At 47.9% G+C, this 12,655-nt stretch overlaps 1 protein-coding gene across 2 annotated transcripts in view; it reads left to right on the forward strand.

Annotated features, from left to right (window-relative positions):
* Positions 1-12,655, forward strand: part of COL15A1 (collagen type XV alpha 1 chain) — a 127,624-nt gene that overhangs the window by 96,007 nt on the left and 18,962 nt on the right. For both annotated transcript variants that reach the window (XM_021927325.2, XM_009188425.4), the window contains 9 exons: positions 174-209; positions 2,456-2,518; positions 4,953-5,021; positions 5,120-5,155; positions 8,151-8,204; positions 8,306-8,365; positions 9,814-9,882; positions 9,978-10,019; positions 12,524-12,569. In XM_021927325.2, the coding sequence (XP_021783017.2) occupies positions 174-209; positions 2,456-2,518; positions 4,953-5,021; positions 5,120-5,155; positions 8,151-8,204; positions 8,306-8,365; positions 9,814-9,882; positions 9,978-10,019; positions 12,524-12,569 (475 nt within the window). The remainder of the gene's footprint in view (positions 1-173; positions 210-2,455; positions 2,519-4,952; positions 5,022-5,119; positions 5,156-8,150; positions 8,205-8,305; positions 8,366-9,813; positions 9,883-9,977; positions 10,020-12,523; positions 12,570-12,655) is intronic.

The raw sequence follows: 12,655 nt of genomic DNA on the forward strand, positions 1-12,655 counted from the left end.
CTTGGCAAATCCAGACCCTCACAGGGCCCCTTCATCCCTAATGCTGTGTCAATCTGTCTTCCCAGCTGTGGGAGCATGCTGAGGCCTTTGGAAGGGGCTGGGAGGGAGGGGGTCCTGCTGACTCTGGAAATGCTGCTCCTAATCCAGCGTGCTCTGTCTTTGGCATGTCACAGGGGCCGGACGGGTTGCCTGGGCTGCCAGGATTTCCGGTAAGTACGACCCTCGCCCTCTTCTATCTGTGCCCCGTGGCAGCGATCATTCTGTTCCTTCCACGTGGAATGACATTTCCTCCATGTCTGCATGACTGAGCTCCAGTGGCATCTTGTTCGTTAACTTTTTCTTGGTGCTCCCACCTGGAAGTGTCCCCTTCTTTAAGTCCCATAAGGCTTTATTGTCACCACTCCTGTGGTTCTTTTCTGCCTTAAATAACAGTTATTTGTGCCCTTGCCTTTTTTTTTCTTGACCATCCTGTGAACAACTTGTGGAGGGTTGGGTTTTACTTATCTCTCTCTATCCAGGACCAATCGAAACCTGAAACAGCAGTTGGCTTGCTATGAATGAAAGTGGACGAGTCAAGTATTTCAAGTAGATAAATCCCTAAAGAGAGAGGATGATGGCGATGGAGGGGGTGCAAAGGAGGGAACCATGGACTAGACATCTAATAAATAATCATCTGTGTGCACCACTATGGGGCTTTCACCATGGAAGGTGAAAACATGCTTCTGTGTGGAAAGAGATTAGTTTTGTCTAAAAGTTTGAGCCTGTCTAAAAGTAAGGCGTGGCTTCAGTGTGGGACCTGGGTGATTTCTCCAAAGCACTGCAGCTCTGAAAGGCCTAATGCCAATGCGTGACATGCACTGCTTCTGGATGAATGAAGGAAATGTATCACAAATGTAATAGAAATTTGTTCTTGATGGTGGAATGATCAGTGGCCTCCTTTTCTATTTCTTTATAATTTTCTGAATGTTTTATTTATTTATTTACTTATTTATTTATTTTGAGACGGGTCCTCACTCTGGTCATCCAGGCTGGAGTGCAGTGGCTCACTGCAACCTCTGCCCCCCAAGCTCAAGTGATCCTCCCACCTCAGCCTCCCAAGCAGCTGGGACTACAGTCATGTGCCACCATGCCTGGCTAATTTTTTGTATTTTTGATAGACATGGGGATTTACCATGTTGCCCAGGCTGGTCTGAAACTCCTGAGCTCAAACAATCCATCTGCCTCAGCCTCCCAAAGTGCTGGAATTACAAGCATGAGCCACTAAGCCTGGCTGATTTTCTGAACTTTTTACATTTTCTAAAGGCACGTATCATATGATAACACTAAAAATACTGCTAACTAGACATTAAAAAACAAAAGAGAGAATGGCGACCATGGCCATGACTGTGACCATGACTCTTGGTTAGCAGAAGAAAAGGCCAAACCCCTGAGCTCCAGCCCTGGCTTGGCTGCTCCAAGACCTGGGGCACGTTTCAGAGCACATTCTCCTCTAAATGAGTGGTCCTGTGTTCCTGAGGGAGTCCAGGACCTCCACTGCAGGGAGTAGGGAGGGGGCCAAATAGGCATATACCAGGCCACTGACCTGCAATAAGGGAAGCTTCACTGGACATATTTGTATATATTAGGCTTTCATTTAAGACTTTATTTGGCGAAAAAAAAGGAAAGAAAGGAGTTTCACTGCTAAACAATAATAACAAAGAGTTGAAAGCCACTGCTGTAATGGGTAATTCACTCTTTCATCCAGACAAGACAGGAACTTGTGAAAAGTTAAAATAGCAAGAAAGTGTTGAAATGCCTTTTTGAAGCAAATGTGGCTGTGTGAGTCATTGTCACAGGCATTCAGTGTCTGTTGGAGTTGAGAAGAGGTTGCCTCTGGCTGCGTGTGTGGATTTGGCTCTGCAGAGGGGTGGGTGGGCATTCCTATGGGGGGATGGCATGAGTGCTGGTGCAGAGGCAATGGGGGAGTGCAGAGAGGCTGCAGGAAAGGAGTCAACCTGATGGTGTGGGAGATGAGATATTGATGCCTGGCTGGGATGGGCTGGGGTGCCAGGCTAAGGTACCTGTGTCCCATCTCATAGGTAGTGGGGATCCAGAGAAGGGGTGGGAGTCGTGGAAGGGAATAGTGGAGGAGGCGGGCTGCAAGGTGGCCTGGAGGAGCCGGGGGCAAGCAGAGGCAACAGGCCCAGATGATGGACTGGGTCAGTAGTACCCAGTTGGAGGAAACCAATGTTTAAAGAAGTGTGAAGCCTCAACACTCAGTGCTATCTTCTTTCTACCAGACCACAATTTCTGGACCACTTAAGGTTAAGAAAATGTCATAGATAATCCTGACTTCCACCTGCCTGGGGGATGGCAGTGTCTATTCTACTGTTTGGAAAAAATAGACATATTTCTGATTGATTTATGCATTTTAATCTTAACAAACAACCAAATACTATATAACAATTCCTTCCAGGGCCCTAGAGGACCAAAAGGTGACACTGGTTTGCCTGGCTTTCCAGGACTAAAAGGAGAACAGGTAAGAGGGGCCCATGTATCTGGCTTTGGAATTTGCTAAATATTTCAGATTGGCTGAAAGTAGCTATTAACTTTTCTCTTCTTTGAGATAAAATTCACATACCATAAAATTCACCCCTTTAAATTATACCATTCAGTGATTTTTGGCGGGCTCATAAGGTTGTACAACCTCCTGAACTACTCGGTAATTCTAGAACATTTTCATCATGCCAGAAAGAAACCCCATACTTACTAGCAGTCACTGTCCCACTGTTAACAATTTTAATCTCCAGGTTCTCTATGAGATGAGAAGGTACGAAGTGGGTAGTGAAATTGATTTTTATCATAATTTGGAAAGAGAACTCAACTCAACACTCTTTTGTTCTCACACACACTGTGCTTTGTCTAATCACCTGCTGGGCATCCCATTAGAACATGCACTGCCTGAGGGCAGGCATCCTGCCAGCTTCTTTTTCATAGCTCCAATACTAATATGGGGCCTGGTATACAAATGGTACTGAATACACTTGTGGGCAGAAGCATGTATAATTAATGAATAGAACAAATGTTAATATTTATAAGTTATAAGTTGGGCATTCTGCAGTTGAACAACAGTTTTGCTCCAGAATCTCTGGAATAAATATTTAGCACACAGAAAACTTCCTGAGAACTCCCAGGGTACCAAACCTATTGTTGTGCTTGTATTCTTTTGTGGTTGCCTCTTAGAATTAACTTTCCAGTTGGTTTTTATAGATAAGGGGGAGAGTGACGTCCATAAACAGATTAATGTATTCACCCGTCCATGTATACACTCATCCATCTTTCATCCACTGACCCCTGCCGTGTGCCAGGCAGTTTCCTGTGCTAGGCACTAGGGATATAGAAATAAGGTGAGGAAGAGCTATGCAAAGAGCTAACAGAGCACATGTTTACAGCTGGAATGGAGCTCTGTGCAAAGCCAGTGGGAGCACTGTGCAACCCCCTGAGCCTGCCATGGGGAGTCAAGGAGGGTGGGTGTGCTTTCCGGGAGGGGGGAACTTAAGCTCCTCTCGTTCTTCTCTACCCCCACCATTCTATAATGATCTCCAAGGAGGAGAGGGCCTCCAATATCTAGTGGGCCACTGCTCCAGGGCATGGAGGGCTCGGTATGCTGGGTGAAGGTTTGGCATCACATGGGAATGTGTCTTGGGATGCTTTTGCTGCCACAGGCCTGTGGAGATGGACCAGGGCTGGCCAGCTCAGGCTTGGGAGGAGGCCCAGTGAAGCAAGAGCACCTCTTGCTTTAAACACTCTGTTTCCTATGTGGTGAGGTCAGATGGATCTGGAGGGACGGATGTGACATCCGCGCCCTAACCTCCTGCCACCTTGAATGACTGGCACAGGCAGCCAGGCGGCTCTGCTCCAGCCATTGCAGCAAACACGCTTTCTCTCACTCTGCCTCTAATGCTTTTGTGCTTGCTTCTTCTCCCTGCTGGCGTGCTCAGGACTACCTTTCCTCACCAGCGGAGTGGTAAGATCTAAATACCAGGTGTGGGCTTAGGGGGATGGAAGAAAGAGGCTGCTCTGCTTGCTTTGATGCCACTGTCCTAGCTACTCCCAGCCTCATTAAAAGGAGACTTCTGTGTGGCTCAGCCCTGCTCCCCAGGGGCCAGCATTGAAGTTTAGGGCCAAAGCCTCAGAGTCAGATAGAAGGTTTCTGCATCTGGCCTTGTTCTCTGGACAAGTATCTTCTCAGCAGCCTCTAGCGTAGTAGATGGCTCTGCTGAGGACAGGATTGGGGGCAGGATCCTGTGTTCTTGCCACCAGTCTACCCATCACCCATTTCCCAATATCTGAGATAGCTTTGCCTAACTAAGTGTTTGCACAGGAGCTTAGAGTTTGGATGCAATGTTACATGTGGAGACACAAGGCCTCCATGTTGACAGAGGCCTCTAGTTTTTATACCTTCATCTCTTTCCTAATTTCAAGTGTTTTAACAAGAATAAGTATTCTTGGTGGGAACAGATCTCAGGTTGAGTTGCTAGGAAAGCAAGCTATCAAATACATTGGGAGCCAGAGGTTCCTTGAGGGCACCATGTGGCAGGAGATAGACAGGACCACACTGAGGCTGGATCCTGGAGGGTTGAGAGTAAGGATGCAAATCTGTTATCAGTGGGAGCCCTGAAGGGACATGGAAGACAGGACTGTCCTGTGCCTGAGGACAGTAACTCTGATGGTACATAGAGGAAATGGCTGAGAGAACATGCATTCATTTAGGAGACTGTTGCAATACTCTAGCAAGAGGTAATTTTGGAGCAGTGGGGTTTCAAATAGGATGAAGGCAAGATAAATAAATCATGGCTGTAGGACTGAGAGGACGCTGTACAAGGTGGCAAGGAGGAGTCTCTGTACAAAACTCTTTGGACAAGGTGGCAAGGAGGAGTCCTGACTTCATCAAGATGTTTTCTGAATTACAGGGCGAGAAGGGAGAGCCAGGTGCCATCCTGACAGGGGACATTCCTCTGGAAAGGCTGATGGGGAAAAAGGTAATTATGTCACCAGACCCTGCAGGCACATATCTGCCCCAGCTTCCCATCTTTGTTTCTGTTCCAAACAGTGACAAGTACATCTCCTCCTGTTTTAGGGTGAACCTGGAATGCACGGAGCCCCAGGACCAATGGTAAGCCAGAGCATCTCTCAGCTGGATCTGGACTGGGATTTGAAGCATTTTTCATATTTTGATTTGGTTAGATTTAGTCGTCCCAGTTATGAAAATGCAAAGATGTGGCAAAGTGTGCATATACTAGGGTAAGGCTAACTACAATTAAATAAACTTTTCAGTGATTTAACACAACAGCAGCTTATTTCTCGCTCTTGCAAAGTCCACTGTGGTTGTTCTCAGCTTGGCATCTCTCCTCCAAGAAGTGACTCAGGGACCCAGGATGCTTCCATTCTGTGACTCTGCCATCTTGTGGATTCAAGGTCGCACAGGAGCTGGCAGGCTGAAGTTGGGGAGGGGGAAGAGATTGTGGAAGACAATAAACATCACTTCTGGCACATTCCATAAGCCAAAACTCAGAGGCCTGTGGCCTCAGAGTGTAGTTTAGCTGTGTGTCCAGGAAGGAGAGGTGCACTTGCAGTTATACCACAGAACTTGCCAGCTGAAGATGACCAATTTCCCAGGAAACCCTCAAGGGAACCCCACAAAACCTCTCTGGGATTTTTGATTTTGGTTGTGAATATGCCACTCATTTGCTGTGAGACCTTGTGCAAGCCCTCCTCTCTCTCTGGGCTCCTGTTTTCCCATCTGCACATTGAAGGGATTGAATTAGTACTAAATGGTATTAGGGCCCTTCTGGCCTTATGGCTCTGGGAATCCATAACCCATCTGGGCTTCTGAGCAGCTCTCTCTGTTTCTCCAAAGGTGAACCCTAAACTTCCTTCCCTGTGTAGAACATTCTCTCTGGGTCAGACTGTATTGATGCTTCACATAGGCCATCTCATTTCATCTTCACAACCCCAAGAAGTGACTCCCAGAGTCCCCATTTTATAAAGGAGGAAACTCAGGCTCAAAGAGGTTGAGTAATCTGCCCATGTGACACAGCTTGTAAGTGGCAGAGTGGGGATTTGAGGCCAGCCTGTCAGGCTCTAGGTCCAGTCTCTTCTCAAATGAACCTCACTGCCTCTAATGAATATTTGAAACACTGAACATTTGAAACATTTTGGGCTGCAGAATTGTCTACAGGTTTATTTGGTTGAAGCTGGATCTCAGTTGTGGGGAGAAAGGACCTCACATTTCTGTAACAGATTTGTATCCTTGAAGAATGGCCTGTAACTTTTGAGGTGAATTCTTCAAAAGACCTTCTGAGGCCTTTGGTTCCCGAAGTCAGGAAGAGTGGGCACCGAAAGTCAATTAGCTAAGACAGACTGATAGATTCTTGTGTTAACTACTGGTTAACCACCTACTAACCTCCAATACTGTGGAAAATACAATAGTTAGTGGTGGGGGCCAGCAGGCTGCTGCAGATGCCATGGCAGTGGTTCCTACTGAAGCCCAGCTTGGGCACAGCTTGCCAAACATAGGCAGTAAGTGGCACCTTCTTCTAATTTGCATGAAGGTGCTGTATGGGCTAGCTGTGGCCTTAGTGACCAGTGTAGCTTATAACTCCTCAAATTCACTGGTGTCCTCTTACACAAAGTGTAGACCATGCACCAGCATCACTGACATCACTTGGGAACTTCTTAGAACTGTAGAACCTCAGGCCCCACCCAAGACATACTGGATCTGCATTTTTAACAAGATCCAGGTGATTCTTAATGCACATCGATGTTTGGGAAGCGTATTAGTCCATTCTCACGCTGCTATGAAGAAATACCGAGACTGGATAATTTATAAAGAAAAGAGGTTTAATTGACTCATAGTACCACATGCCTAGGAGTCCTCAGGAAACTTACAATCATGGTGGGAGGCATCTCTTCACAGGGCAGCAGGAGAGAGAATGAGTGCCAGCAGGGGAAACACTAGACACCTATAAAACCATCAGATCTAGGGAGAACTCATTCACTGTCATGAGAACAGCAGGGTTTAACTGCCTCCATGATTCAATGACCTCCCACCAGGTCCCTCCCATGACATGCGGGGGTTATGGAATTACAATTCAAGATGAGATTTGGGTGGGCACACAAAGGCAAACCATATCAGGAAGTGTTGCACTAGAACATACCAACCAAGTGGCCTGTGCCCTGTCAACCCCATCTGGCTTTGCTTTTCTTTCCCTAAGAGTAATACAGACTAGGTACTTTACCCACTGACCCTGTTTCAACTCAGTTTTTATTTGCCATTTTTCAGATCATGGTTATGTATGTTAATGGTAGGAGGAAAAGGAACTTGGAGTGCGCCAGGCTTAAACCAGTCATTCCTCTGGGAGACACAGCAGACCCAGCTGCAGGGTTGGAAAGGTGCAGACCGAGGGTAGAATGTGTTCTAGGAAGAGGTACATCATCAATGGTGTTGTCAACCAAGTGGTTTGCATCCCAGACACTAGAAGGCAGGAGGGTTCCTGAAGATTGCAACAGAACAGTGGCTCTAGAGGCCTGTGGTCCTGGAAAGCCAGCACTGAAATAGGGCCCATGGTCAGGAACTCAGCTGGAGGACTGGGGTGTCAGACCAAGACTCTGGTTCCTAGGGGCAAGTTAGAGCAAGGAAGGAACCAAATCCTAGAGCGGGTTATCAGGCCAGGCTGGCCTGGTGGGCGAGGCAAGGTTGCACTATTCAGAATGTGGGATGCGGTAAGCCCTGGGACATAAGACCTAGGGCAGAGATTCATGTTCTGGGCTGGCCTAGCGCCTGGCTACCGGGGAGTTGAGGCCCTGAGCTACTGACCTCTTGCTCCTTAGTTAGCCCTGACTGCAAGAGGTTGGGTCCAGAGTCTGGCGTGGGCTGGAGCCTGCAGGAAAGCAGGCGATGGAGTGGGTTGAGCAGGTGCTTCTAGCCGAGAGCGGAGAGGCTGGAGACAAAGAGGCTGCGGGAGGGGGCTTCGACCTGGCTCCCTGCCCTTCTTTCTCCTGTCGGTGGATCATCGTCACCACTGCCTGCAAAAGCAGGCTTGTACCCCTCATTTCCCTGAACCCAGACTTTCTGTTCTTTTCTAATCTGGCATTTGTTTTGCCTCTAGGGGCCCAAAGGACCACCAGGACATAAAGGAGAATTTGGTCTCCCCGGACGACCTGTAGGTATCAGCGTTCATTGGACAGGCTGGAGGGGGAGGACACATGGGCCAGGCTGGTCTGCGGGCGGAGGGTTTACTGAGGTGTCTGCTGTGGGTTCCAGGGTCGCCCAGGACTGAATGGCCTCAAGGGTGCCAAAGGAGATCCAGGGGTCATTATGCAGGTGAGTCATCCTGAGGATGGAGCCGGAGGTTGGTGTCCAGAGAGGGTGAGAGAGTGTGGGGTCCACAGAGCAGGGCCTGTGGACTGAATATTCAGGAATGTTGTTCTTATTCCTTCACTGCCACTGCCAAAGGTCCTCCCACCCAGTCCTGTCCTTCAGCTCCCTCTCAGGAGGGTCCTGCCACCTAAAACACCTCAGTGGAGAGTAGACTTCCTTATGTAGGACTCAGAGGGAGTAGGGGAGAAAGGGATCTGGTCATGCTCAGAAAATGTGGTTCCAAACCCCAGAGCCTCTAATTCTACAGTAATGTCACCTCTCCCCTCCTTTACACAGTCCCAGGGTTCACTTACGTCACTAGGGGTTCAGTGAGTGCTGGAAGTCAGTATCAAAGGCAGATCGGCTACTTCAGTGGGGCCTCCCAGGTTAGCAAACACTGGGCAGCAGCAGGGACCCTGGTCTAGGAGAAAAAAGCCAATGTTTATTCAGCAGCTGCTATGTACCAGACACTGTGCAAAGTGATTTTAAGGAGAGTTTCTCATTTAGTCTTGGTGATAACTATTGCATGAGACACTATGCAGGGGTCTTGTTTTACATAAGAGGATACTGGGGCCTATAGAAGTCAAGGCACCCAGCCAAGGTGACCCAGCTAATAATCCCCAAACCAAGATGTAAACACAGCTCTAAGTCTATTGCTGCTTCGGTTTGTGCTACACTGCTTCTGCTTTGTATGCCCAGAAATCCAGAAATACTATTTTCCTGAAGCATTAGGGGTTGACTCTCACTCACCAAGCCAACTGGAACTGGAAGGTAAACCAGATACTGATGCCTTCATTTAGAGTCATCAATACACCTTCACATGGGCTAAACTCTTCATGCCTGCCCTCAGAGCCTCACCTCTCCTGCTGCAAGCTCCTGCGTCTAGGCTTAGAGGAGAAACTGTTGCATGGTATTAAGGCCAAGCTGGCCTCACTTTGAAAAAACTATCTAACAAGAGTTTTGCATTTATGCTTGCATTTCTGAGACACATTCCCTCTGGCAATATATCACATGAGGGACCCGCACAGTCCATTTCCACTCCTATACTGGGAATGCACTGATAGGGAGGCCTTAGGCTCAGTATCAACTGGGAGTCAGAATCTGAGTTGCAATCTCGTTCTGCTGTAAGCTGCTGTGTGGTCTTGAGCAGGTCACCTCCCCTCTCTGAGACTCATTAGCTGCATGTGTTAACCAGAGACAATACTTGTTGCTCTGTCATCCTCCCTATGGTTTGTTGTGAAGATACAGGGAGGACAGGGACATAGAAGTGCTCTGTGGCTCCCTGGGCAACCTGAGAGAGAAGTTGGTTGGCTTCAGGGGACCCTCCTTTTCTTCCTCTGGAGGAAATGTCCTGCAGCCCCTGCACTCACAACAACCTGAACTAATGGAATGGCCTTTTTTTCTTCCTTCAGGGCCCACCTGGCTTACCTGGCCCTCCAGGCCACCCTGGGCCACCTGGAGCTGTGATTAACATCAAAGGAGTAAGTTGGCATGGGGTGGGAAGACCTTCCTGATTGGTCTAAGCTGGAGTCAGCTGTCCTGGTGACCTCACCTCTCTCGTTCTCGTTACCCACAGGCCATTTTCCCAATACCCATCCGACCACACTGCAAAATGCCAGTAAGTAGCAATCACCGCCTTAAAGAGCAGGCTTTGCAATACATAGCAACTCAGAGAAAAAATCAGTCTTTGTCTTGGGCCCTTTCTATCCTCAAATGTCCTCTTGAATGTCTTCTGTCCCCTAAGTGTAGACCCTCAAGTGACTAGAAGCTTTTAGATAACAGATTGTGGCAGTGAAACATACTGGATCTTCTAAGGGTGCACACACGGTAAGGTGCTTCTTTTCATACCATCTAAAAAGCAGTGTCTTTTGTTATTGCGATCATATTAGCTTCATGCTTGGAGTAGTATAAAATTGGGAAAAATAGACCCCTTAGAAAACATAGATGAGAAAACAAGCCATGCCAACCCATGGTCTTTGCATTGGGAACTTTGGGCTAAAATCTGTAACTAACTATATTGCCCTTTCCCAATGATCACGTCACTGCACAGCGCACAACACTGACAGGCAGGGCTTCTCCCTCCCACTTTATAATAAGGAAACGAACTGTGACTCAGAGAAGCTCACTGGCTTGTCCAAGGTCACAGGACTTGACTGAGCTGGGACTGTAACTCAAGTCTCCTAACCACCAGGCAGCAGGTGCAGACACTGGGATTCTGAGGAGTCAGGCACTTGCCTGGCCCCCCAACTATTGAGCTGCTCTGTCCCTGATGTTTTACCCATAGGAAGAGAGTCAGATTTCTGTGAGAAAACCCAGAGGGGAGGGTGGGCCTTGTGCACAGGCATTAGTCACAGAACCATACATAATCATTCTCTCATTCATTCAACAAATATTTATTGAGCACTTATGCAGTACCAAGTACTACCCCAGGTAGGCCCTGGGGACACAAGGGTGAACTAGACGGGTGTGGCCTCCGCTCTCAGGAGCTTGCAAATTACAATTTAGAAATATTCTTTGACGTGAGTTCATAATTGATCCCTGTTGGAGGTGATGCTAAGACTTGGGTCAGAGGCTACAAAATGACACAGTTTGGCTGCGTATTTGCCCAGACATCTGGCTAAGTCTACACACTGAGGCATCCAAGTCTGCAGCCCAGGGCCTGGGAACTCTGGCCTAGAGGGCAGGACCTACCTATGTCAGGTGACTAAGGGGCTCCAGGCTCTACATGGAGACAACAGCAACCCAGTATGTGTTTATATCCATGGCCTGAAGAAAAACATAAAATATCAGTACTGGAGTGACCTTCCTGGGCAGTCGCTGCATCCCACCTCCTTATCACACAGGAGAGACCACAGCCCAGAGAAGCAAAGGGCTGGCTCCAGGTCACACAGTGAGTTAGTGCCGAAGCCCCTCCCAACTAACATGATTTCAGGCCTCAAATGAGCCAGCCACAGAACAGCACTTGACAAATTTTAGAGTGCTATAAAAATACTACTGCAATGATCATGACCTGCTCCAGGAACTCTTGCAGTAACCATGGTCTTTGGGGGTCGTGGGATACCTAAAAGAAGGAAAAGATAGGCTCAAAGCATTTTTAGTAAGATTGTTTATTTCATATTGCCTGGCTAGATACTATAGGAGCTGGGTCATGGACATTTCTTGTCCAACTCTCAAAATGGGCATTTTGAGACAGAAATGCTTCCTCTTACAGTCAGCATTTCGTGAACCCCTTATAGTTTCAGCTCCTTCCAACACCCGAATCATTTACAGCTCATGTCTGTAGTGGAGAAACTTTATCAGCATAGCCTGTAAGATAACAGCTTAGAGCTGCAAACTTCATCCTTAACTTATAAATGTTTTTAATGGAATATTTCCTCCCCACTCCCATCTTTTCTTGGTGGCCCCTGAGCAGCTTGTGACCCTCCACCCTAAGCATAGAAGGATTTTGGCACCAGACGGATGACTTTGATTCCACACATCAGCTGGGAAGAAGCCAGGTTACAAGTGGCCTTGTCTTAACAGAGAAGGAAATGCAGGAATCTGGGGAAAACTGGGAAGGAATATTATCCAGAACAGCTTGGACTCTAGACCCCTGGAACCTAATGAGGAGTCCAGAATAGCCACTCCCAATCTAATGATAACCCCCTTTGCTAATTACCTGCTCATGACGCTCATCTTTGATTAGGTGCAATAGCAAAGCTAATGGCTGACCCAGCTTCACGGCTGGGCATGTCACTTGCTCGGATGCTTGATCTCATATATGAATCAATCCTAAGTGATAAGAAAGGAAGACAAGAATGCTCATAGTTGGCCAAACCAACACTGCCACAATTTGTTGTCTTAAAGCTTTGGGCTTCCCTACGACTGAGTTTTTTGGCCAGTAGGTCTCAGCTCTGTCTCCCCAGCCCAACTACATCATGGGTCTCCCAGCTGAAAGCCTGGGATGTCTGTGCATTGAGAACTGCTGGGGATTCGGGGCTTTGGGGGACTCCAGAGCCAAAGGAAGGCCTGGCTCTGTGGCATTGCCTCTTTTGTCACATGCCCCCGGGACAGTGGCTGCCTGTGTCTGCAAACACCACAGCAGAGCTTGCAGTGCCTGACCTGGACTTCTTCTCTTTCCAGGTTGATACTGCTCATCCCGGGAGTCCAGAGCTCATCACCTTTCACGGTATACACTCCCTTCTTCATCATTTGTTTCTCTGGGCCATCTCCTTGAGGAAGGTGGTTTTTCTTTGCCCAGTGCTGGGCGCAGAC

The sequence above is a fragment of the Papio anubis genome, chromosome 13, assembly GCF_008728515.1.
Source record: "Papio anubis isolate 15944 chromosome 13, Panubis1.0, whole genome shotgun sequence".
In the NCBI taxonomy this organism is placed as follows: Eukaryota; Metazoa; Chordata; class Mammalia; order Primates; family Cercopithecidae; genus Papio; species Papio anubis.